At 33.1% G+C, this 27,923-nt stretch overlaps 2 protein-coding genes across 2 annotated transcripts; both read left to right on the top strand.

The window, feature by feature from the left end:
• Positions 1-214: 214 nt before the first annotated feature.
• LOC132755833 (uncharacterized) lies at positions 215-27,923 on the top strand. Its single transcript, XM_060746758.1, has 5 exons — positions 215-232; positions 2,578-2,693; positions 20,934-21,084; positions 22,034-22,149; positions 22,591-27,923. Exons 2-5 carry the CDS (start codon positions 2,604-2,606, stop codon positions 23,482-23,484), a joined length of 1,251 nt encoding a protein of 416 aa, XP_060602741.1. The 5' UTR covers positions 215-232; positions 2,578-2,603; the 3' UTR covers positions 23,485-27,923.
• Positions 23,519-24,422, top strand: LOC132755842 (zinc finger protein sens-like). The gene is made up of 2 exons (XM_060746772.1): positions 23,519-23,725; positions 24,018-24,422. Exons 1-2 carry the CDS (start codon positions 23,519-23,521, stop codon positions 24,420-24,422), a joined length of 612 nt encoding a protein of 203 aa, XP_060602755.1.

The following is a 27,923-nucleotide window of genomic DNA, read 5'->3' as shown; positions in this document are numbered from 1 at the left end:
CCCGGGTACAGTGAAAATTATATGTTATAATCTTACTGTGAAATAATCAAAATAACGCATAATTGCAATTCTTGCATACATATAACAAGATGCCGATACGTCCTGCTTCCCTCGTGTATAAATGAAGAAAACGTAACTTCGCTCCAGATCGTAATTTATTTTATGCCGGAGTGAAAGCTCTTCAGTTCAGTGAAACCGTTTTCAGTCGTTTATAGGTCAAGGCCATGCGGAGGTGAAATTTTATCAACTAAAATTAAAAACATGAAATTATTAAACTGAATTGTGATTTATTTAAGTGATAATCATGTGCATTGGAAGAGTAATTTAATAGATAATGTTACTTTTATTTGTTTTGGATATATTCCGTTTCTTCCGTGCATTTTTCAAGCGTTTTATGACTGGGTCAATATAGTTTAGGTCTCGGGTTTTTATGACCCAAATCTGACCCAATTAATTGGTTTTGATGACATTTTCTAACTGCATTCAGCTTTTTTGTGTATTTCTTTTTATATCAACCGGATTTGTTTCGTGCTTTGAAATTTTTAACAGTCTTTTAAGAACTTTACCAGCCAACGGTAACGTTTGGACCAATGAAATGATCAGATGATTGTAAAAAAAAGAACCGTTGAAAAATAATTAAATAAATTGACAAAAAAGAAATCTGCCAAGGAATTTTAATTACAGATAGCTTGTACCCCAGACACTTATCATTATTATTAGATTATCTTAAAAAAGATGGTAGTAATCAGCAATGTGTAATCGCCATGGAAGATTTTATTCTGTTTTAAGAAAAATAATGAATCCGTTCACACTGACAGGAACTTGAAATTCTATAAATACATACATGTGATGTCCCGGAGGGATTTTAAAAAATCCTGATATTTCGACACTGATCCCGATTCCGGATATTACAGCTTGAATTCCCAATATTTAAAAAAAATCAACCACAAATGTAAACCGTGCCTCCAGGCATTGATTGTTATCCGTCCATATCCTAAATTATAGCGGATTAAATGTTGAGTCGCTAATTGACAGTAAGGTGGCGTAATAAACAGTTCCATCACCCAAAGTGATTCTCACATGTTTAACTTAACACATGTCATGTGTAAATCAATTGACCTCTTTTATAATTTGGCAGTAGGTATTACACACTATGTCATCAAAACGAGGTTGTAAATTTACATGTATGAATTCGGCTCAACCTTTTGATTTTCTTTGATTAGTGCCACACTGATAAAGATTAGCTTCAGGTGAGCAGAATCATTTAAAGTGGATCATTCAAAAACCTGTTTGAGATGCAAAACCATGTCTAATTAACCTATTTTTAGTGAGTGGGTAATTTTTTTGTTTTTTATTTTAGGAATTACACAATCATCGAGGCAAAAATGTGGATTTAATTAACTGAACGGTTATTGCATTTATTTTGAGTCTTCTACTTACGTTACGTTATTTAATTGTCAGAGTCTTATGTTCATGAAAAGTTGTTGCACATTTTCAAATAGCTTGTGTTTTTAAATTATTAGCAAATTATTGTATGACTGAAAAGACAGATATAATTATTTAAACTGAAAATAATGAAATGTGAACATGTGACTGTTTTAGAAATAGCCTGTATGACTACACTTATTTATTTATCTATTTTTTATCTTTTGGTGAAATAAATTAGTAATATTGATCAACAAAAAAAATCATAAAAAAATATACATGTAATCATTTAATGATTTTGAGGGTAATATAGATTCTTTGAACCAAATGTGCCAAACACGCATTGAAATTCGAGTCAATAAAAAAAACCAGTTTTGAGCCTCAAAATCCAGCTGAAAATCCAGATTTGGCCCATTTCATTTGTCACATGTATGTAAATATATTAACGATAACATCCATGCAAAATATACCCCTTATATAGTAAAATGAAATTCTGGAAAGGCTATGAACGGGAAAGTCAGTTAAAATAATTGTTTATTTTTTATTTTACATTTTTCATTTGGTATTTCATGCACCGCTTCCGTTTTTACTCGGAACACCTTGACTGTTAGTATTAATCCAGAAAAATTGTGATTGTTTCTTTATCAGAATAGCCCCCTATTATCATTATAGTTTCATTGAAAACGGCATCTCCCAACAAGATATGACACTGAAAATTGGTATATAGATAAAGAAATCTATATATCTTTTAATTGTTTTTTCCTTTAGAATATACACATGTCTATATAGCCAGGCAAGCCCTTGGAAGCCCAGCGGACCCAGCCTTTCACTTTCCCATGTAAAAAGGGGGTATATTTTGGATATTATCGTTGATATTGATAGAATTTCAAGTTCCTGTGGTCTGTTAAGTAGGATATATATGTAACTTTCGTTAAATTAGTTATTACTGATAGTAAAATCGGACAAGCAACCAAGGTTGGCAAAGTATTGACCGCCCAGGAAATCCCAGGTAGGAAAATGCAGTTAGATGACTTGGGATAACCCAGGTGGGAAAATGCAATTTGATGACTTTATATTTTGCAAGGTTCAAAGTTTTCTTGTTGCAAATTCTGTCGGTGTCATATTGTAAATAATATTATACTAATATTTCAGGTACAATGTAAGTTGACTTAAGCAAAATGCTGTTAAAACAGGCGGGACTTCTCCACAAAGGCCCAGAATTCTGCCAAGCTGTGAAATTTGTTATTAAGCTTCAGATATCAACTTTGGTGAGTCTCTTTCTTTTTTTATATCTTAAACCTGTGACGTACTTGTTAAATTTTTTTACGTTACTAAGGTTTGAATATCACTAAACCTTTATATGCTTATTGCATGTCCTAAATTGAATGATCAGGGTTCCCATGGTCAGGGAAAAGTCAGGGAAAAATGATTTTTTTTCAAGGTCAGGGAAAAGTCAGGGAATTTTGAAATTGGTCAGGGAAATTTGAAAAATAAGTAAAAGTCAGGGAAAAGTCAGGGAATTTTGTAGAAAATAATGTTTTTGTGAAACAGCAAGAAGCAAAATCAGTAAAAGCTAAGGCAGTTTCTTCCATTATTTTGGGTATCTTTATTGTTATTTTTGATTATGAGTGTCTGTTTTATTTATATATTTTTTGACTCTTAAAATGATTATGCTTCTGCCTGAAAATTCTGGATATTTTTGTCATTATTAGCAACTATCTTATTAAGAAAGAAGGTAAAAGGAGTTTAATCATCCCTTGTCTCCTGAGTTATTTATGGTTTGTTCTTGTGAAAGAGCTGATAATCTGCTCAGGAGGCTGAAAAAATATGAAAATGGACTTGCTTGTGAAGTAAAATGCCAAGTGCAATGCCTTCAGGGTCAAGGTAAAAAAAAAAGTAATAAAAGAATCCAGTAAATATATTGAGAAACTTGAGAAAACACTTAGTGGACTTCGATTAAGTACCAATAATTTTAGTGCCATGTTGTGTTTTTGCACACATGCATTTAACCATAACTTTGATATACTAAAAGCCATAGCTAGTTTTATTAGTAGTATTATAAGCTTTTACTGCATTTTGCTTTTAATGTAGCCACTTCAATACCTGTCTTATTGTTTCTTGTCCAACACCAGTTTTCCATTGATAACAATCATATATTTTATTAAAATACAGGCCTGTTTCAGTCAATCCTCCATTGATAACACTGCTTTGCATTTGTTAGAGAATGAAACATCTTTCAGCATAACATGTACTATCAAATACTTTACATTTTGGATAAATTTACTCATACATGTACTTGTTGAAAGTAAACAAGACAAGTTGCTTATGACAATTGCTCGCTAATATTCATGTATTTTTTATCTTGAATAATTTAAAATAAAGAATTGGAAAATAGGTTAGCTGTTTGGGGAGGAGGAGGTCGAAATACATGTATGAAAAATACATTTAATGTTCTAAGATTGTGCAAACTTGACGCTGTTATTGGTCAGGGAAAAATGGTTGTGGTCAGGGAAAAGTCATGGAAAAGTCAGGGAATTTTGATTTCTCTTCTTTGTGGGAACCCTGATGATGCTGGCCATTTTTCATTCAATTATGGAAAATTGGCTCATTGACATTTTTTTTTTCAGTTACAATAAAAGTATAGTAAAACAATCTTCCTTTAATAAAGGTAAAATGACTGTTTATTATAAAGGTATAATTATATAGTTGAGCGTAATACCTGATTGGCCAATGTGACTAAATTTCAAATCTTCTTATGTTAACTTGTAGATGTGATTGTGAGTAACTCCTGGCTGTTACGAATTTTCCAGAAGAAACCAATCAAATCATTCATGACTAAGAAGCTGTGTGATTTTTGCAAAAAAATGTCACAATCTTTGAAGTCAGAAAAGTCATTAGGTTTGCCTATGAAAAAACATTTAGGTACATATTTTGAATATTATTTCTGCAGAGTATATTGCAGAGCATATCTTTTTTTAGCTCACCTGTCACAAAGTGACAGGGTGAGCTTTTGTGATCGCTTTTCGTCCGGCGTCCGTCCGTCCGTCGTCCGTCCGTAAACTTTTGCTTTAAATGACATCTCCTCATAAACCACTGAGCCAATTTCATCCAAACTTCACAGGAATGTTCCTTTGGTGGTCACCTTTAAAAATTGTTCAAAGAATTTAATTCCATGCAGAACTCTGGTTGCCATGGCAACCGAAAGAAAAATCTTTAAATATCTTCTTTTAAACAACCCTAAGAGCTAGAGCTTAGATATTTGGCATGAAACATCTTCTAGTGAGTTTCTACCAAGTTTGTTCAAATAAAAGCCCTGGGGTCAAAATTGGCCCCGCCCCAGGGGGTCATTGATTTTCCCTATATGCATATAGTAAAAACTTAAAAAATCTTCTTTTAAAGAACCAAAACAGCTAGAGCTAAGATATTTGGCATGAAACATCTTCTAATGAGTGTCTACAAAGTTTGTTCAAATAAAAGCCCTGGGGTCAAAACTGGCCCCGCCCCAGGGGGTCATTGATTTTCCTATATGCATATAGTAAAAACTTTAAAAATCTTCTTTTAAAGAACCGTAAGAGCTAGAGCTTAGATATTAAGCATGAAACATCTTCTAGTGAATGTCTACCAAGTTTGTTCAAATAAAAGCCCTGGGGTCAAAATTGGCCCCGCCCCAGGGGGTCATAGATTTTCCCTATATGCATATAGTAAAAACTTAAAAAATCTTCTTTTAAAGAACCCAAAGAGCTAGAGCTAAGATATTAAGTATGAAACATCTTCTAGAGAGTGTCTACCAAGTTTGTTCAAATTAAAGCCCTTGGGTCAAAATTGGCCCCGCCCCAGGGGGTCATTGATTTTCCCTATATGCATATAGTAAAAACTTAAAAAATCTTCTTTTAAAGAACCATAAGAGCTAGAGCTTAGATATTTGGCATGAAACATCTTCTAATAAATGTCTACCAAGTTTGTTCAAATAAAAGCTCTGGGGTCAAAATTGACCCTGCCACAGGGGGTCATAGATTTTCCCTATATGCATATAGTAAAAACTTAAAAAATCTTCTTTTAAAGAACCCAAAGAGCTAGAGCTAAGATATTTAGCATGAAACATCTTCTAATGAGTGTCTACCAAGTTTTGTTCAAATAAAAGCCCTGGGGTCAAAATTGGCCCCCCCAGGGGTCATTGATTTTCCCTATATGCATATAGTAAAAACTTAAAAAATCTTCTTTTAAAGAACTCAATAAGCTAGAGCTAAGATATTTAGCATGAAACATGTTCTAATGGGTGTCTACCAAGTAGGTCAAATAAAAGCCCTGGGGTCAAAACTTGGCCCCGCCCGGGGGGGTCATTGATTTTCCTTATATGTGTATAGCAAAAACTTAAAAATCTTCTTTGAAAAAACCCAAATAGCTAGAGTTTAGATATTAAGCATGAAACATCTTTAAATAAATATCTACAAAAATGTTCAAATAAAAGCCCGGGGGTCAAAACTGGCCCTGCCCCAGGGGTGTCATTGTTTTTAACTATATGTGTATAGTAAAAACTTTAAAAATCTTCTTTTAAAAAACCCAATGAGCTAGAACTTAGATGTTTAGCATGAAACATCTTCTTATGGGTGTCTACCAAGTCTGTTCAAATAAACAAATAAAAGCCCTTGGGTAAAAATTGGCCCGGGGGTGGGGGGGGGCCTATATACAGGTGAGCGACCTCAGGGCCATCATGGCCCTCTTGTTTTGTATTTATGAGTTAATTCAAGGTTTTTTTATTAAAAAAGCATGGGCAGCACTATTGCTGCTCACCTGTTATATTTTGAACTCATGAATATCATTTATGTTTCTGGTAAACAAAGGGTTAAAAATAGAAACTGATACACTTTAAAATATGCAAAGGTGGCCACTGATTGGCTGATAATATCACTAAATATTGAATTTAAGTATAAATGTAACTCACACAGTCATGTATTTGTTTGTAAGCGTGTAAGTGAAAATGTTATGAAAGGATTTATGTTTGTGTTAAATAGAAATTAACACATAACCTCACAGGGGTTATCTCAATTAGTCATGATCTGTAATTTACAGCCAAAAAAAGGCTGTTTTCCCTAGCCCAAAATTGGTATATTTTCCCCTAAAATGCTGTGTGCACTGCAGCACATTCTTCACCAAAACCATGACTTAACAGCAGCTGACTTATATCAGCTAGAATAAAAAAAGCTATCCGTATAGGTACCATGCATGTTAAATTGAATTAAAATTGAAACTTTTATAAAATGTGTTGATAAATTTCATTCTCACTTGTTCAATGTTGGAATTTAAATATTTTTCTGACTTATCACGCTATATTTTTCCCTTCAGAAAGCCACAGGTTGTTTTGAAAATTGAAAAAAAAAAGATCACTGCATTGTAGGAACTATCACTCTGCATGGAAAAAATTCATGTTGAACTTCTAAAAATAGAAAATGGTAGAGCTGTCATTGATGATACATTGATATCGGATGACCAATATCTGCAATACACCTATATGTCAATATTTACTCTTAATTTCTTGTATATAATTCACTTTCATACCTGTTTAAATAATTTTAGTAAAATACAAATACACAAGAATGTACATGTATGTTGATTAGTAAGTAAGTAAAGTAAAGTCTTTATTTAATGAGGCTACACATTTGGTTTCCCAATCTTCCATGTGGGCCTCAAAAACATAAATATACATAAAATATACATAATTTACATCATGGTTATACAGTGAAGTTTTCAAAATACATATCGCCCCATTAAAGCAAAAAGGTACCAAGCGACATTTTGGCCAAAAATGACTTTTTAACATTTTTCAATATGTTTTAATGTTATCTTTAATCTGTAGAAATATCTCTGTAGTATCATGTTTATTTGCAGACATATAAGGTTATGTAAAAAGGTACAATGTCAATATTTTCCCATTTAGTAATGCAAAAAGGTACCATATGTATACCAGTTTGAGCAAAAAGGTACCAAGTGTCACATAGTACCTTTTTGCATTGAATGACTATATAGGTTTTAAGCACTTATTTTAATGCAAAAAGAAACCATGTGTCACATGGTCCCTTTCTGCACACAAAGAATTTACGACCCTTAAGGTTATTATATATATATAATTGTTTGCTTGGTACCTTTTAGCTTTTTAATGAATACACAATCTAGATGTTGATAAGGACATCAAATATAACAATATATTCCAGAGTATTGTTTCTGTTTTAAATTGAGGAATTAGAACAGTGTGAAGATAATGATAGTGTATAAAGCATTAAATGACTTCTTCGCAAAAACGTGGACGTAAAAAGAAAAGTAATTGACTATACTCTTGTCAACAAGATACATGGGGGTATATGGAAGGAGAAACATGACAGGGAAGCGTACATCTGCAAATAAACTAGATTATGATATAGTTAAATTGGCGAAACAGCAAAAAGAGTAATTTCCTAAAATGGATTCTCATTATACAAGAAAAAAAAACTGAAAGAAACAATACCTATTTCATGACTTTGACTTAAACATTAAAAAGATGTGGAAACTGTAAACTATTGAATGTAAAAAGAAGGAAATAAATCCTGTTAAGCAACATACGTATTGGAAGATATTTTGTGAAAATTACAACCAATCATTTTCCAACCCAAAAAAAGACCAATGTTCATTATGTACACTGTACAATAGAAGAAGGCAGTAGGCACACTAGATGGCACGATCAAGGAAAAATATATTGAACATCAAAAAACAGAAGGAAAATTCAAAAGAAGAAAAGATTAAAAATAAAGTTGGAGCAAAAGGTGACACATGCGTTTATATTGCATGTTTTGATCTCAAGGCCGTTGTAACAACCCCTTGCTCATTAGTGAGTGAGCTTTACTATTCAAGAAAACTCTGTTGCTACACAACTTGACAGTATATTCCTTATGAGACAAAAATGCTGTATGTCATGTATGGGATAAAACCAACTGCAAATAGAGGCATGTGAAATAGCTTCCTGCTTAATAAATAACCCTTTTCTACTTACCAGAGTGGTAATGTCAAATAAGTCATGTATTTTTCAGATTCATAAGGGGGGCAAAACAGAAATTGATTCGTAGCTGCGTCTCTTCTTTTATCTCTTTTATCTTATCACAAGTTCCAAGTTTAAAATTGATCATGCCAAATTTCTTGTATCGGGTCACTCACAGATTGAGTGACAACTTGAGTCTTGAAGGGGCAAAGAAAATAATTCCTGTATAATTATGTATCATTCAGTTGTGTTCTCTTATATCACTGGCCAGAAAATCACAGCCATACATTGATATGCCAATGAAATATAACCATGTTTTTGATTTCAAATACTTCATTAAAAAACATTGTCCAAGACTTAAAATATCCATTGAAGGACAAAGAGTAAACTGGCTACAGGTGAAATGGATACAGATACCAAAGGAAAACCCAACGTCATTATTTGTAAATTACAGCTTCAATGCTGAAGATTTAATGGAAATAGAAGTTCAGAATACAGAATCTAGACAGAAAGAAAGTATCAATTGACAATATGAAGTTAATATGATACCAAACCTCCAGTTTCACTTCAAAAGAAAAATGACTTGGTTACTTTGTGTGCAAAGGAAATTATCCCAAAAGAGTTCCATAATTATAATGCCACTTAGCCAACATACACTACAGAAAAGAAAAGGGTTATGTCACAATAGAATCAGATGAGATTGATTCTGATTTTAACTAACAATGTAAGAGATTTTGACATAGGCATTGAGATTGATCACAGAGGAAGACTTTCAAAACATAAGGTGTGATAGTTGTATCAGACATTTACTGAAAACACAAGAATTTCATATTATTATTTGCATCATTGTAGGAAAAAAATGTAACTAAATGATGCTTTTTGTTAATATTGTTGGGACAAAAAGGTGCCAACTGCCATATGGTACCTTTTTTTGATACATTCGATAGCAAATGTTAAAATCATACAATGCAAAAAGGGGCCAAGCGATCATATGGTACCTTCTTGCATTTGTCGGTCAAAATATTTATTAGTGCAAAAAGGAACCATTTCCTTTAATTGATTAATTATCACTAATTAGTAATATATAAGCTTTCCAACTTTTTGAGCATGTACATTTAAATATTAATCTATACATATGTGAAGTTTCTTTTCCATGTTGTAAAAACCTGATTTGATATGGAACTTCAAATCTTTAAACGCGATTTTCTCGAAAACATGAAAATGTCACTTGGTACCTTTTTGCTTTAATGGGGCGATATACACATGAAAACACAAAATATAATAATATATTACTTTATGAAACAATAAATAATTAAAAACACAATAGATATTCAAAATACATGTACAATGCATGAACATACATTACTTTACACTAAATCTATGTAAGATCAAGGTACTTGAGAGAGATTCCAACTGATATAGGATGCTTGAAATTTTCCAACAGTTTCAGATTTACGTACGGAGAGAGGGATATTATTCCATAGTTTGGGGCCCGAGTAAGTCAGAGATTTTCTAAAAATTTCTTTTTTTGGTTTAGGTATAAATAAATCTGAATTTTTTGCTGACCTGAGGTTACGTTCATGTTTTTGGTGAACAAATTGAAATTTGTTTTTCATGTACTTTGGAAATGATTGTTGTGTATTGTTTATAAATGTCCTTTACATGATTTTTTTAACCATTTTTGCTATAAAATGTATCCATTATTTAACAATAGCTTTAATTGTTAGACATGGCTACCTGCTTTTGTATATGTTTTGGACGAATTTTCATAATTTGTAGAAAATTAGATAATTAATCAAAATTATCAATTTTATTAAATGTGTACCGATTATTGATCGACAGAAAAATATCAGCGCTACAAAGATATTGTCTCTATAGATGACTGAGCTCTGGAGATAGTTGCCCACTTTGTGAATATAAATACCGTAAAATTCCAATTAAACGCCCCTGGGGGCTAAACATTTTCCAAAAGGGGGGCTATTATTACAACACAGTTTTTCCTAAATCCAAAAGTCACTGTAAATACATTTAGTGTGAGCAAGTGTTGGAAATAACTTTAAAAAGTGTTAAGATTTTAAAGTTCATATTATACATATTTCGTCACCTTGGAGCAAAAAGTAATGTAACTGACATTTTTTGAGAAAATCACTTTTTGTCATTATTAGGTTAGAAATACAAACTTTCACCAGTCTCTGAAGTTTAGAAGCTGAATTTTGATAAAAAATGACTTTTTTGGCATAAACATAAAAAATGTAAGTGCAGCTTCAGAATTTGTTGGTGCAAAAACTACAGTAAGTACACTTACATGAGTTTTTGCGCCAATGTTTATACAGATAAGTTGAAAATAATTTGATGCAAAAAGTACTGTAACTACATTAAAATATTTCACTACTGCATTATCAAATAGCAAAATTATTTCTAAAATACAAATTTTATCTATAAATCTACTTTAGGAATGTATTATTTAAAGAAAATGTTTTATTTTAATTTAACAACAAACAATATAGCTAGGAATATTTCAGTATTCAAATTTTGTTGATATTTTTAAATGATTCAAGAATATTAGAGCTGTCATTGATTCGGTGGAAAACAAATTTAAGATGAAAAATGTTTGATGATACACAGATATATTGATAATTAAGTGTCTCTTAATTCTTTTCCATAATTGTTTAAATGCTTTCAGTAAAAACATGGTCTTTTCATAAATGTGTCCTGTTTCAAACAATGCCCATTGCATGACTTTTGCTTACAATTTTTTGTCATCACTGCCATGAAATATGCTTCTGCATAATTATGTTTTGATTGAATTTTCATAATTTCTAGACATTCAATTATTAAATCAAAATTATCGATTTTCTAAAATGTGTATTGATCAACAAAAAATTATCAACGATACACATCAATATCATTTCTATTGATGACAGCTTTAAGTATTTTTTTTCAATTGTTTACTCAATTATTTATTATAAAAATAAAGATAAAACTTGCTTAAAAGATTTACATTCTTATTGCATTATATAAGAACAAATGTATTATAAAATATAACTGCAATTTCACTGTTTATAGCCCTGGAAAGAAACAGTTGCTAACATTGGTTTATCTTTTCTAATTTAATTTCTATAACAACATGGCAGACAAAGGCATGTAATCTGTTTCAATAATATATTGGTCAAAACCATAATTGCTAGTATTTTAGTCTAATGTAGTGCATCTAAAACTCACATACATTCATACATATAGAATGGTGTCTATTATCAAAAATTAGAATGACTCAGTTCAATGTCTATGTCGTGCATGTAAAACACTTTAATTAACAGAAAATCTCAATTTTCAAAGACACAAACAGCATTATGTCACAGAAATTAATCTGAATTTTTATATAAAATCAAAGCTATTAAACCATGATGGTGATATGGCGTATAATGTTTAAAGTTTGGCGGCAGGAAATAAGACAATTTGAATTCAATTTATCAAAATTTTGAAAGGAAAAAGCAATGATTCAAAACAAAATTATTTATAAAAATTAAAGTCTATTCATGAGAGATATTATAAAAGGTTCTCACAGAGATATGTTGGACAAGAAAAGTTAAGGATTCTTTGCAGGTTTATCCAAAATCTCGACCTCATCTAACAAAAATGTTTAGAAAAGTTCAGGATTCCTAGTGTTTTATCCAAAATCTCAAAGTATATGTCCCTGTGATGGTTGGATAATATTGAGACATAGATATTATGATATATAGATCTCCAAATGCCCCTTTTTATAACAAATACATTAATAAACTGTACCATTAGAAAATGACAACAGTAAAAAACATGGTTAATACGTTGTCACGTACTTCACTTCAGTGTTGTTATGTTTTTTCTGGTCCTCTGTAATCATTGATTCCAGCACTTTTAAGTGTTGAAAATTGAGTACAGCCTAAGTCGGTGCTAGGGGGCGTGAGGGATGATGCACTTTTCATTATTGCTCATGTATAGACTTAATCAAGTGAGTCTGCAAGTTTCATGTATTTTTTTTGTGATTAATGCTTACATTTACTTTGAAATTAAAAAAATACTCTGCTTTGGATTTACTTTTACTGTTTAAAATTAATTTTGAAATATTCAGTTTTTAAACTTCCTTTCATATGTTTAATGTATTAAATGTGGTTCATAATCCACAATGACCTATTTTAAACAAACCTTACAATTAATTTGTTTAAAATAAACATCTTTCAATGTCTATGCAATGCAGTAACTTCGATACTTAAAATTAAAGTTAGTGCAAAAACTATGGTAAGTGCACTTACATCACTTTTTGCGTTTAAAATCACAGTGCAAAAAGTCATGTATGAGTAGAAGAATGTCTGATTACTTTTTATCCATAAAAGAATAATTGTATTGTTTAAAACCAATTTAATAATACTTATTTATGATATTTTAACATTATTGTCTGGAATTAAAAGGGTTTACTCAAAATGAACAAATCAGTTTTTTGTGTCTCCTGTAAAATTTCAAAAATGTCAGTTACAGTACTTTTTGCGCCAAGGTGACGTTTTGTGTTCACTATAAAATAAAATGGATTCTGATTGATTTGAATAAAAATATGGCTTTATGAGTTCAGCACTGATGAGTAGATTGTTTTTCTTATCAAAAGGCCTGGGGGGGGCTTTATTAGGGGGCCTCTATTAGGGGAGGGGCGTTTATAAGGAATTTTACGGTATGTCTTGAACTTGTTTACAAACTTTAAGCTATCACTGAAGAAAAAAACAAAAACAAAGCAAAATCACCTTGTGTGGTATTGTTTGTTGTTAAGGAGTTAAACAGTTTTCACAGGTCAACTGTTGTTTATAACTTGGTATCTTAGAGGAGAATAATAATTATGCCCCCATTTCGAAGAAAAGGGGGTATATTGCTTTGCACTTGTCGGTCCGTCGGTCCGTCGGTCTGTCGGTCCGTCGGTCCGTAGACCAAATGGTTTCCGAGTGATAACTAAAGAACCCTTAGGCCTAGGAACTTCAAACTTGGTATGGTGATTGGTCATGACCAGTAGATGACCCCTATTGATTTTGGGGTCAAGGGGTCAAAGGTCAAGGTCACATTGACCTTGAAAGCAAAAACGGTTTCAGATCAATAACTAAAGAACCTTAAGGCCTAGGAACTTCAAACTTGGTATGGTGATTGGTCATGACCAGTAGATGACCCCTATTGATTTTGGGGTCAAGGGGTCAAAGGTCAAGGTCACATTGACCTTGAAAGCAAAAACGGTTTCAGATCAATAACTAAAGAACCTTAAGGCCTAGGAACTTCAAACTTGGTATGGTGATTGGTCATGATCAGTAGATGACCCCTATTGATTTTGGGGTCAAGGGGTCAAAGGTCAAGGTCACATTGACCTTGAAAGCAAAAAACGGTTTCCGATCAATAACTAAAGAACCTTAAGGCCTAGGAACTTCAAACTTGGTATGGTGATTGGTCATGATCAGTAGATGACCCCTATTGATTTTGGGGTCAAGGGGTCAAAGGTCAAGGTCACATTGACCTTGAAAGCAAAAACGGTTTCCGATCAATAACTAAAGAACCTTAAGGCCTAGGAACTTCAAACTTGGTATGGTGATTGGTCATGATCAGTAGATGACCCCTATTGATTTTGGGGTCAAGGGTCAAAGGTCAAGGTCACATTGACCTTGTAGGTAAAAACGGTTTCCAATCAATAACTAAAGAACCTTAAGGCCTAGGAACTTCAAAACTTGGTATGGTGATTGGTTATGACCAATCAGATGACCCCTATTGATTTTGGGTTTAAGGGGTCAAAGGTCAAGGTCACATTGACCTTGTAGGTAAAAACGGTTTCCGATCAATAATGAAAGAACCCTTAGGCCTAGGGACTTCAAACTTGAGATGGTGATTGGTCATGATCAGTAGATGACCCCTATTGATTTTGGGGTCAAGGGGTCAAAGGTCAAGGTCACATTGACCTCTTAGGTAAAAACGGTTTCCGATCAATAACTAAAGAACCCTTAGGCCTAGGAACTTCAAACTTGGTATGGTGATTGGTCATGACCAGCAGATGACCCCTATTGATTTTGGGGTTAAGGGGTTAAAGGGCAAGGTCACATTGACCTTGTAGGTAAAAATGCTTTCCGATCAATAACTTAAGAACCCTTATGCCAAGGAACTTCAAACTTGGTATGGTGATTGGTCATGACCAGCAGATGACCTATTGATTTTGGGGTCAAGGGGTCAAAGGTCAAGGTCACATTGACCTTGTAGGTAAAAACGGTTTCCGATCAATTAACTAAAAACGCTTAGGCCTAGGAACTTCAACCTTTGTGTGATGATTGGTCATGACCAGCAGATGACCCCTATTGAGTTTTAGGTGAAGGGGTCAAAGGTCAAGGTCACATTGACCTTTTAAGTAAAAACGGTTTCTGATCAATAACTCAAGAACACTTAGGCCTAGGAACTTCAAACTTGGTATGGTGATTTGTCATGACCAGCAGATTACTCCTATTGAATTTTGGATTAAGGGGTCAAAGGTCAAGGTCACAATGACCTTGTAAGTAAAAACGGTTTCTGATCAATAACTAAAGAACGCTTCGGCCTAGGAACTTCAAACTTGGCATGGTGATTGGTCATGACCAGCAGATGACCCCTATTGATTTTGGGGTCAAAGGTCAAGGTCACATTGACCTTGTATGTTAAAACGGTTTCCGATCAATAATAAGAGAACCCTTAGGCCTAGGAACTTCAACCTAGGCATGGTGATTGGTCATGACCAGCAGATGACCCCTATTGATTTTGGGGTCAAGGGGTCAAAGGTCACATTGACCTTGTAGGTAAAAACGGTTTCTGATCAATTTACTAAAAACGCCTAGGCCTAGGAACTTCAAACTTTGTATGATGATTGGTCGTGACCAGCAGATGACCCCTATTGAGTTTTGGGTCAAGAGGTCAAAGGTCAAGGTCATGACCAGTAGATACTTTATAACCCTTATTAATTGTTTGATCACTGGGTCAGAAGTCATGCATAATAACCTTATCACATGACTAATTGGCTGCTGATAGGGGGCATACATGTTTTACAAACATATCTTGTTCATTCAGTGTTCGATTTTGGCCCCTTTTGTGGATGCATGCAAGAAACAGTTAAGGCATCTCGGTTTCTGAAAACCCAACAATGTCTCAATTAAAAAATAAACTCATGAAAAGATACTGATAATAGTTTTAAGTTATTTTATGGGTGTTTGTAGAACAGTCAAAACTGTTGCCAAGAGGGGCATATATATTAGTAATTATTAAATAACATTTTAACAACTGTTTTAATTGTAAACTGTTAATAACTGAAACAATGTACTGATTTTGATTTTCTAAAAACCACTACTGTACATTGAGCTGAATGGCGTTCTATTAGTATAAGTAGCTGACAGCGTTAACGTTAATGTCGATGACAGGGGTGAAACTGTTAAAAAATTTGAGGGATCAACAGTTCATTTCATCACTGCACATGCACAGGATTTCAGCAGTTTAATTAAACAATTGTTACTTATTAACTTAATAGGTAATTAGTATTTAAGGTAATAAGTACAAATATACAACGTGGTAGTACATGTAGTTGCAATTTGTTTAGAATTATTAGTTGTTTCCAACAATCTGATTAGAATCAGCTTCATAATTACACATAATTACACTCCGCTTTAAAGATTTGACAGACACCCATTGCGGACCACCTTTTTGTGACCTTTCAATAATCCAATCTGAGTGGCCACTTGAGGTTTCTATTTTCAACCATTGGGAATTTTGGGATATGTATACATGTAAATTTTCACAATTTAAAGATATTAGGATGAACAAAATTGGCAGCACCAATGTTGTTTTATATTTATAACTAACCTAAGAATAATGCTGAGATACCAAAAATGATCGACTATTATGTTCCACATATCAGAAGTACTGTACTGAAAACTGTGTTCTTAAGTGTTTTTGTAATGTAAAGTTCATGACTTGCCTTACTTAATTCACAGTTGATGATGATTTTGTGAAATGCTTCTCTGTAAAAGATGATTTGGTTGGTTGGTTAAAAATAGATTTATTTTATAATCCAAATTAGCTGGAATATTAAGCAGTGTTATCATGACAATCAGATCTACATGTAAACATAAGATCATCTTAACTTAACCCTTTCACTGCCATAGGGACGGCTTATGCCGTCCCTGTTATTTTCAGCGTATTTGCCATATGGACGGCTTTAGCCGTTTCTATAATAATAATTTTAATAATAATAATAAATTAATAATAATAAAAGTAAAATAATAATAAATATAAAAGAAGTGTACAATTAGTAATTTAGTATTTAAAGGCATATGCTAAAGGCCACATATAGACATATATATCAGAATGAAAACATCAGGATAGAATTTATTTAAAACTTTGCATGATCTTAGATTATTATAACAGAAATATTTAAAAATTAAGAAATTTGAGATCACAAATGTTGTACATCGTCATGTCATTTTTAACATACTAGAATAAATACTGCAATTCAAATTTTACCATTCTTTATGTGGGGCATATTGAGTCTTTCTTTAACTAAAATTCCTTAAATGAAACCCTTTCTATTTTGGACAAAAATCCTTCATGAAATTGGGAAAGTTTTATATTATGTGACTGAATCAAAAAAGGGCCCCCAGGCCTTTGTTGAAAGAAAAATCTATTGTGCTCACAATTTTAAATCATTCAGACCTTTTATTTCATATGACTTTAATCCTAAACTTTTAATTGCCAATAAAAATATTTTACTTTTTTTGGATAGGGAAAAAGTTTTACAATAATCCCCCCTAAAATTTTAGCTGGGACAATGCAAACTTTTGGCAAATTTTTTAGATTTAATGTAAGATACCAAAAAGAAAAATAAACCAAAGTACTGTACTATGATTCTTAAGTGTTTTTGCATTTAAAATTCAGTTGTTTATCAATTGTTGATTTTGTGTTTTTTAACTTTTTGTTTGGTAAATGTTTACTTGAAATTTCCATTTTCAGTAAGATAAGCTAAAAAAGTCTTAAAATAAGATAAAAAATCCAGATTTTCTTATGTCAATATTATATATTTTTTTAAACACCTTAAAGGGACTTGAGGTTTTTTGACATGATTGGACTAAAAAATTTTTTTTCAAATAAATGTACTATTTGATGTAGGTTTAGACCACTAATCTTTGTCCAAAATTTCAGATCATTTGCGCACTTTGTTTTTCCAAAATAATTATTCAAATTGTAAAAAACGACCCAAAATGAAAAGCGTTTAAACACTTTTCACTCAAATCGGGCTAAGAAATGCATAAAAATACGATTTTCAATTTCTTTCAAAGTATATTTCTTAACTATCTTTGCATATATTTCTGTTTAAAGAGGCCAGCTCATTTATGTAATAAAATTCAAATGTGATGTTTTTATGCTTGTAAACCTCAGTGGAGTCCCTTTAAAAAAAACAAAAAAAGTCAGGATTTTCCAAGAAAAAAAAAAGAATTCCCCAATTTTCTTAAGTATATTTTCAAACAGAAATTGGCATGAAAAAAATTCTGAATGAACATAAAATTATTTAAAATATTATATCAAAGCATTTTCTTTTTAGAATATTTTGTTACGTTTTCCGATTTTCTAAATTACATTTTTCCCAGAACCGGCAAAAATCTGAATATTTGATTATTCAAATTACAGTAAAATTCCTAATAAACGCCCCTCCCCTAATAAAGGCCCCCAGGCCTTTTGATAAGGAAAACAATCTACTTATCAGTGCTGAACTCATAATTAAAGCCATATTAACACTTTTTAGTGTTATTACCAACACTTGCTAACACTAAATGTATTTACAGTGATTTTTGGATTTAGGAAAAACTGTATTGTAATAATAGCCCCCGTTTTGGAAAATGTTTAGCCCCCGGGGCCGTTTAATAGGAATTTTACTGTATATGACACTTAGTTTTATAATGAAAATTCAAAGCATTTTCTTTATCAATATCATCAATAAAAAATATATTTTTTCTCCAATCAATGTTTAATTCCAGTGGTGGGATTAAACTAGTTCAATAATAATAATCTAAAAATAGAAAAACAACATAGTTCTAACAACATGGTGCATGTTTTTTATCTAGGGGAAAATATATTGTCTCTCAGGCTTTTATAAAACCATGAAAATTCCAGACAATTGTTAACGAAATGAAAAAAAAAAAAATCTCGTCTGGGAGAATATGCGGTTTGGCTGACAGTCAATTAGAGACTTTAGGTAAGAAGTATATTCCTCTCACTGCAGTTAAATGGAAGATCAATTTATTGCGCAGAGCAATAGTGGAAAGTTCTCTTTGTCTTCAATACAAGATATAGTGTAGAGTGCTAAAATTTATTTATATGTTTCATCAGATTTTAATGTCTGGGTGTGATTTAGTGTTCTCATGTCTTCATGTCTGGGGTGATTTAGTGGTCTTTAACCTACTTGAACTGAAAAGTGTTTAGATCAGATTTGAACCAGTTTTGAATATTTTTTTTTTTTTTAATAATTTGAAATCCATTTTAACCTTTTTAATGAAATGTGCTAAATTAAAAGTAGAGCAAATTAAGTAACATGTATTAGACATGGGTAAATTTTCCTTGTTGATTTTCGTGTTATTTCTTGATAAATTTAATATTCAGTATTTCAGTGTTACCAGATTACAGGTTCTATAATTCTTATTATATGTATCAGTAAAAAAATGGAAAAAAGTTTCAAGAAAATAAATCAGTCCCCCACCCTTCCCCCAAATCCTCACACTCTTTTTTTACAAAATCTGAATAAAATCTGAGCTCCGAAGTTATGCTATGCTCATGATGATTGTGTAAAATTAATAATTATGTTAACCCATTACTGCATGAGCATTTTGTGAAAAAATGACTGTTTTCATGGAATAGTGGATCTTCTTGATATGGAACTCTTGTTTAGCTGGAAAGATGCCATTTGACATAATATAATGTCTTGGTACAACGTAAAACCCAATCAATTAAGAAATGTAAAAAGATGAAATAAAAATAAAACATGGCCATTATCTGACAAGATAAAAAAAGTATTAAAAAAATGTTAGCTCCCAGAATGGCGTGAACACCATTTGCAAACTAAAATGGTAGCCTTACTGTAAATGAATACTTCTCAGGAAGGATGTTGTGCGTTAAGACATCAAATACCGTAAAAAAGTTGTTTTATTGTTGTTATAGTTTATTAAAAAGCCATTGGCCAATCTTGGGAGATCACTCAGTTTTCCTAACTGTAAATGTCTTTAACAAGTACTGTTGTTTATTGTTGTTTTAGTAACAGTAGCTGAGTACTCGGTTGTCCAAACTACAAAATGTCTTCAATGAGTTATTTTATTGTTACAGTAAACTACAAAATGCATTCAAAGAGTTGTTTTATTGTTATGGTTACAACACCTGGCTGAGTCTGGCGAGGACTCGGTCATCCAAACTACAAAATGTCTTCAATGAAATGTTTTATTGTTATATATATAGTTACAGCACCTGGCTGAGTCTGGTGAGGACTCGGTTGTCCAAACTATAAAATGCCTTCAAAGAGTTGTTTTATTTTTACAGTTACAACAGCTGGCCGAGTCTGGCGAGGACTCGGTTGTCCAAACTATAAAATGTCTTCAATGAAATGTTTTATTGTTATAGTTACAGCACTCTGGTGAGGACTCGGTTGTCCAAACTATAAAATGTCTTCAAAGAGTTATTTTATTGTTATAGTTACAACAGCTGGCCGAGTCCTGGCAGACTCGGTCGTCCAAACTATAAAATGTCTTCAAAGAGTTATTTTATTGTTATAGTTACAACAGCTGGCCGAGTCCTGGCAGACTCGGTTGTCCAAACTACAAAATGTCTTCAATGAGTTATTTTATTGTTATAGTTACAACAGCTGGCCGAGTCCTGGCAGACTCGGTTGTCCAAACTACAAAATGTCTTCAATGAGTTACTTTATTGTTATAGTTACAACAGCTGGCCGAGTCCTGGCAGACTCGGTTGTCCAAACTATAAAATGTCTTCAAAGAGTTGTTTTATTGTTATAGTTACAACAGCTGGCCGAGTCCTGGCAGACTCGGTCGTCCAAACTATAAAATGTCTTCAAAGAGTTATTTTATTGTTATAGTTACAACAGCTGGCCAAGTCCTGGCAGACTCGGTCGTCCAAACTATAAAATGTCTTCATAGAGTTGTTTTATTGTTATAGTTACAACAGCTGGCCGAGTCCTGGCAGACTCGGTCGTCCAAACTATAAAATGTCTTCAAAGAGTTGTTTTATTGTTATAGTTACAACAGCTGGCCGAGTCCTGGCAGACTCGGTCATCCAAACTATAAAATGTCTTCAAAGAGTTGTTTTATTGTTATAGTTACAACAGCTAGCCGAGTCTGGAAAGGACTCGGTTGTCCAAACTACAAAATGTCTTAAATGAGTTGCTTTATTACAGTAAACTACAAAATATCTTCAAAGAGTTGTTTTATTTTTACAGTTACAACAGCTGGCCGAGTCTGGCGAGGAGTCAGTGGTCCTTACTGCGAATGTCTTAGAGGGGACAGCAGACCACCTTGGGTCGAACCGAGGGGCAGGGTTCCTTGAAGATCATGAACAGCTTCAGAAACAGTTTCTCTCTTATTGTGCAGGTACGATTTCTTACACTGTATTTTTTGACTTTTGTTACTCACTTGCATAGGATTTATTTCGCGCCCTAAAAATCTGCAATTATTCTTCTATGCCCCTTTGTGGTGGAAGGTTGCTTTTAAGTTTTGAACCGCCTCCGTGGTCGAGGGGTTAGAGTCGATGACTTCTAATCCAGTTACCCATCTGGCTTGGGTTCGATCCCGTAGTTTAGCACGGAGGAAGGTAGTCTAATACTGGTGTAACTGTCCAGGAACGATGGTTAGGAAACTACCCGCCTATATGACTGAAATATTGTTGGGAAAAGGCGTAAAATGAATCAAACAAATAAAACAAACAATTTTAAGTTTTGAGACATCAGAATTGCAGCCATCATTTAACCCAGCGTGATCATAAGAGGCGTCTAAATGATATTCAACCCACCCAATGGTTTTCGATACGTTACTCTTGGCTAATAGAGTCACAGGTAGGAAGTGATTTTAATGAGATTGGGTGTCACACCCAGATGTCTTTCTCCACCAATAATGCTGGGCAGACACCATAAATCATTTACATCCTCAATTCCATTTCAGATTGGCAGACATGTTTTCCAACTAATTATACTATATGTTGAGATATTGTGCGAATTTGTGTACGGGCAATGTCTCCCCTCTGCTAAAAGCGAGATTCTGATCCAGAACTAAAATATCTCAGAAACTAGCTTTGGCACATCAAAATATTTTGACTTAGGCAGACTCCATACATCATTGATATTGTCAATATGAAATTTTTAGATATTAAAATCATATTAATAATTATCATTTTCACTCTGTTACTGTTCTTCAGTGGAGACACAGTTCGGATATGATTTTTATGAGGTTTGGTGAGGTCTTATACCACCAATAATATTCGGCAGACTATAGAAGTCCTAGACATTCTGCGATATAATTTTAGATATTTCCGTTTTTTTTTCAGAGACCGGGAGACTGTCAGTGGACGAGGAAGCTGATAATCTACCTCCTCGCAGTTCATTAAGTGATAACAATTTACTCTCCCCCACACTAGTTTCCTCTGCATCACCATATCACAGAGTAAGTATAAAACATTTTTACAGAAACACTGAATTACAAACACTGAATTCAGTGAATTGTTCGAGTTAAGTTTTTCAACCTGAATAAATCGATATGAACCTAGTTCTAGTCAGTGGTAATATTTTTCAACCTGTATCAATCGAAACAAACGTGGTTCTAGATAAGTTATAACATTGTCCATTAGTTGAGTTTTTCAACCTGAGTAAATCGATATTTATCTTGTTCTTACATTATCCAAGTTTAGTTTTTTAACTTGAATAAATCAATATGAAACTGGTTCTAGTTAAGTTCTAACATTGTCCAAGTTAAGTTTTTACAGTCTAAATATGTTGATACGAAACTGGTTCTAGTTAAGTTCTAAAGTTTTCCAAGTTAAATTTTAAGGCCTTTAATGTGTTCTTTTATTTTTTTCTGTTTTAAACAATCATGCTAATTTTCCAGTCTGAGCCGGTAAGAAGTCGCTATGATAGGGAGAGCAGTACCTCCGACTCAGTGTTCTCCCCTGATCGAAGAAAAAGTTCTGCAAGCTCAAAGAGCTTAGACGAGGATGTGGCGATGCTTACAAGTCAGGATTATTCAGATACTCCAAGATCTCTCAGCGATTCCTCAGCAAATTGGGCCCCCGATTCCTCAGGAGGGTCGTTAGATACCGGTGGGGCAGGACTTAGGTATGGTATAAGTCGAAGTCCTACCAGCAGAACGGCTGAATTGGCGGAGAGAATGAAACATACGTCTAAAAGTCCAATGAGCGACAACGTAGAAAATATAAAGCACATTACGTTATCTAGTCCCTCAGAATTTCAGTACAGGAAATTTCATCATCAACACTCGGGGAGCTACGGAGCTACCAGTACTGGGTTGTACGATCCTCAAAGGTTGCCGCCCATGTTTGAATTCTCGAAACCGGCCCAGTTTCCGATCGCTACAGGCTCTGAAGAAAGTAGTTTGAATTACAGTACAAAATCAAACAGTGGAACAGTCTCGACAACGGAAGAGGAGATGCAGGAGATAAGTGCGGGAAATACGGGTCAAGGTAATTCTGGTGCGGGTACTAAATTGATATACAGCAGTGAATCCTCTCCCAACACGACCAACACGACAGAGTCTGTGTTCTCGCCCTATGTTATGTATAAAGTTCCCTTCTCAAATTACTCAGATAGAGCTGTTAAACAGAGGACTCCGTCAGAAGGCTACAGGCAGGGATACGAGGAAGAAGGTGGCGAAACTAAGTACAAACCTCAGTACCATACTCAAGATGGTGGCCAGGAATCACCGTCCGTGGCGGATACGTATTGTGGTGTGCGAAAGCAGAGAATATCAGTCGGAACTCGGTGAAATCTATCGGCTGCCCAAAAAACTTGAATCAAAAATGTATAAACAAAGTAGCTCTGTGAGGAAGCACTCAAAAAGTGGTATGGAACGGCGAAGTTCGGAAACTTTGTCCGTTCAAAGTTTTGAATCAAGTTCGAGCCAATCAGTACTTCAAGTGAAAGATGAGGATACAAGTACTGGGGATACTGTAAAAAGTCCAGATATGATCTCACAAAGTGAAATTTCTAAAAGTTTTGAGGAGGCAGTAAAAATTCAACAAAGTATATTTCATTCAAGTTTAGGCCTATTTTCTCCCCTTCAAAGACAATTTCTCCAGCCTACAAGGCCCTGTCCTCAACGGGAGAGAAGTCAGTCTTTGAGTGACTTTCACACACTGACTTCTCCGGACGTTCAAACTCATGCAGGCCGCGCGCGTTTTCCAAGTTCAAGTTACGCTGAAAATTTGGACACGCCTCTGGTAATTGATGATGACTCTAAAACAGAAAGTGATATGCGCGAAGGTTTAGATTTAAGTAATAAGAAGCGTAAAATGTCAGTGGATCGATCTATACTCGTCTGCAGCAGACGAGCAAATGGATTCATCAAATGTAAATTTATCGGCCAATCAGAGCGAAGAACAAGAATACGAAAGACTGATGCAGGCTCAAGGGGGCGGGGCTTCAGCTAGAGATGACTCTACGTCAGGAAGTACAAAGAAGTACGGCAAAGGTAACTTTATCAAAGTTGCGACGGGTTATCAGTGCCGGATATGCTGCCGGGTTATACGTCACATGAATAATACGACGGCACATATGCGTATCCATGCCAACGTGAAGCCGTATAAATGTCAGGTGTGCAATCAGCAGTTCAAGTACGAAGTTGATCGTAGGTATCATTTCTCGAAGAATCACGTAGATCTCTTTTCAAAAATGTATTTTCCCGATGAAAAGAAGTCCGGATGATTTTATAACATTATTACTTCAACAGAGCGGGTCAGACTGATCAGGGATGTACTTACCTCCATATTTGTCAGTTTTTTTTCTCTACATTTGTCAGGATTTTTTTCTGCATTTGTCAGATTTTTTCTTAATTTTTTTTGTCAGAATCATATTTTCTGCATTTTTTTTCCAGATTTTTATCTGAATAATATTATATTTTCCTTTTTTGTTACTTTCCAAAATTTTAAGAATTTGTCAGATTTTTTCCTGATTTTAAGAATATGACAAATTTTCACGGGTACTTTTGTCAGTAAACATTGTTCGCATTTTGTCAGATATAGTACAATTTTCTCAATTTTATTGAAGAACTATCCTTTTATGTAATATTTGAACTATCCCATCATTTAATATTTGGTAATGGTTATTTCAAATTTCTTACTGTGTTATGAATGATATAGTAACAAATTTTAACAAAATATACCAGCATTGAATACTGGATTAATAAATTTTGATTAATGAAGATAAAAGAACTAAAAAAAAATTGTTATCAAGTTAAATTCAGTTTTATTTTTCGTTTTTTTTTTGTGTTTTTTGAATTATTATGTACAGGTCATTCAAAATGTCCTGTGCATTTAATCACATTTTTGATGATTATAAGACTTTTTCCTTTATTGTTTATACTGTCGATCAGGTATCCTCTGAAAATTGGTTGTGCATTTGCTAACGTTTTATAAACGAAATGATGTACTTTATATTTGTAAATATCGCTGTCCGTACGCTTAAAGCTGATGTAACTTTTTTTTTTCACTCTTATAATGTTATATATATATATAATGGTACTTGATTTGTTTGTGTTTTGTTTATTTTGTTATTTTATATTTTTTATTTGTTAGAGTAATGCTGTCTTTCTGGATGAGAAAAAAAAAGAAGAATTTTTTTTAAAGGAAATCTTGATTTATTTTTATTTAAAGCTATTTTTAGACATGTCGAACATACTTGAAGACAACAGGTGTTAATATTCGAATCATAATCAATTATAGATTTTAATGACTAAGAAAAGTCTTTCCATTTATTGGTTACAAAAATAAAAAAGAAGGAACATTTTTTTTAACAAATGATCATTAATTGTAATGAAAATGATTCAAAAAATTGGTTTCATTGTTCAAGCAATTAAAGCATACAATTTATGAACTTTCAGTTTGTTTGTTTGTAACAGTCTAGAATTTTCTTTATTTTATTCTATTTTTTTTGAAATTCTGCCATTTTATTGGTCAATTTTGAATTTCTAAAATTTTGAATTGACCAATGGGAGTGCAGTATAGAAAGACTGGTTCTCAGAATATGATGTAAAGATGGAATAGACCGGTTATAGAAGACAGTATTTTATGTGAAAAAACCTTCGCAGTATTCCATGATTTTTAGTCTGCTTAGTAAAATATTATTTTGTTAATCCTATTACGGCGTATGAATGTATCCGGTTAATTGATTGTTAATTAATTGTTAATTGTTATTTTTGGTGATTCTTACAATGTGTATACTCAAAACTTGTTATCAGTAGATTTATAGTGTTACTGAGTAACGACTTATGATTTTTTTTTTTCTGATTTTTTTTTTGTATAATTAAGAAAAGACGCCTTTTAGAATTGTCTGTTTAACAGATGTTTGTGATATGTGTTGAAATGTGATTGAGTATGGGAGGGTTGGATGTGCAGATCATGGTAGTTCACCAGTGTAAAATTTAAAAAATATGAAGAGCAAAAACAAGGGAGACAATTTAATTAGTTTTAAGAATATAAATTGAAGTGAAAAATAAGTTTGCTCTGTCACGTGCATTTCGTCAGTCTGTGTAGATTTTACATTAAAAAAGAAAAATTGCAATGATCCGTAACTTTAAATTGCATAGGCAGAGTTGTGTCCCTTTACCTTGTTTTGTTAAAAAGCTTAGATTTTTACATTGAGTGTTTAGAGTGAACTTGTAGAATATTCATTTCAATGCATAGAATTAAAGATAGAATGGTCTGAAAGTTTGATTTGCAGTTCTACAGTTTTACCAAACCTTTCACTGTTTGTTACTTATAATCAAGTATTCTTATAACATAATAGTATACTACAGTTTAAGGAATTCTCAAATTCAGGGATATTTCCTTTTTGAGATTCAGTTGAGTGTTAAAGTTATTTCTTATCTCATTGGCTAACTGCACTTGTGTATGTTATTGGAGATAGTGCCTTTTGTTTCAAACTTACACAAATACTGGTGTTTCAAACTTACACAAATACTTGTGTTTCAAACTTACACAAATGCTGGTGTTTCGAACTTACCCAAATGCTGGTGTTTCAAACTTACACAAATACTGGTGTTTCAAACTTACACAAATACTGGTGTTTCAAACTTACACAAATACTGGTGTTTCAAACTTACACAAATACAGGTGTTTCAAACTTACACAAATACTGGTGTTTCAAACTTACACAACTACTGGTGTTTCAAACTTCACAAATACTGGTGTTTCAAACTTACACAAATACTGGTGTTTCAAACTTACACACAAATACTGGTATTTCAAACTAACACAACTACTGGTGTTTCAAACTTACACACAAATACTAGTGTGTCAAACTTACACAAATACAGGTGTTTCAAACTTACACAAATACTTGTGTTTTAAACTTACACAAATACTGGTGTTTCAAACTTACACAACTACTGGTGTTATAAACTTACACAACTACTGGTGTTTCAAACTTACACAACTACTGGTGTTTCAAACTTACACAAATACTGGTGTTTCAAACTTACACAACTACTGGTGTTTCAAACTTACACAAATACTGGTGTTTCAAACTTACACAACTACTGTTGTTTCAAACTTAAACAAATACTGGTGTTTCAAACTTACACACAACTACTGGTGTTTCAAACTTACATAAATACTGGTGTTTCAAACTTACACAACTATTAGTGTTTCAAACTTACACAACTACTGTTGTTTCAAACTTAAACAAATACTGGTGTTTCAAACTTACATAAATACTGGTGTTTCAAACTTACACAACTATTAGTGTTTCAAACTTACACAACTACTGTTGTTTCAAACTTAAACAAATACTGGTGTTTCAAACTTACACACAACTACTGGTGTTTCAAACTTACACAAATACTGGTGTTTCAAACTTACACAACTACTGGTGTTTCAAAATTACACAAATACTGGTGTCTACAGGTGTTTCAAACTTACACAACTACTGCTGTTTCAAACTTACACAAATATTGGTGTTTCAAACTTACACATCTACTGGTGTTTCAAACTTACACAAATATTGGTGTTTCAAACTTACACAAATACTGGTGAACTATCAGGTTTCAATAAGGTCATAATCAAAACAAATGTTTGTTTGTTGTCTCTTAGTTCAATTTGTTAAGAAACAGTAAAATTTAATGAAAGAAAGACATCTTTATTTTCATAAGTCTGGAGACAAAGAAAATAGACTTTGTTTTTTTATAAAAGATGACAAGAGATCAGCCCA

This window comes from Ruditapes philippinarum, unplaced genomic scaffold (assembly GCF_026571515.1).
Source record: "Ruditapes philippinarum isolate M1 unplaced genomic scaffold, ASM2657151v2 ctg608_1_1_1_1, whole genome shotgun sequence".
Classification (NCBI taxonomy): Eukaryota; Metazoa; Mollusca; class Bivalvia; order Venerida; family Veneridae; genus Ruditapes; species Ruditapes philippinarum.
Note: the sequence above shows the minus strand (reverse complement) of the source record. Positions and strands in the feature narration are given on the sequence as shown.

Excerpts from the sequence above, each read along its gene's own strand:
- LOC132755842 (XM_060746772.1), top strand. The coding sequence starts at position 23,519 with ATGTATAAACAAAGTAGCTCTGTGAGGAAGCACTCAAAAAGTGGTATG. Across the intron at positions 23,726-24,017 it reads CTAAAAGTTTTGAGGAGGCA|TGGATCGATCTATACTCGTC; the intron begins GTAAAAATTCAA and ends GTAAAATGTCAG.
- LOC132755833 (XM_060746758.1), top strand. The coding sequence starts at position 2,604 with ATGCTGTTAAAACAGGCGGGACTTCTCCACAAAGGCCCAGAATTCTGC. Across the intron at positions 21,085-22,033 it reads GTTTCTCTCTTATTGTGCAG|AGACCGGGAGACTGTCAGTG; the intron begins GTACGATTTCTT and ends TTTTTTTTTCAG. Across the intron at positions 22,150-22,590 it reads CTGCATCACCATATCACAGA|TCTGAGCCGGTAAGAAGTCG; the intron begins GTAAGTATAAAA and ends CTAATTTTCCAG.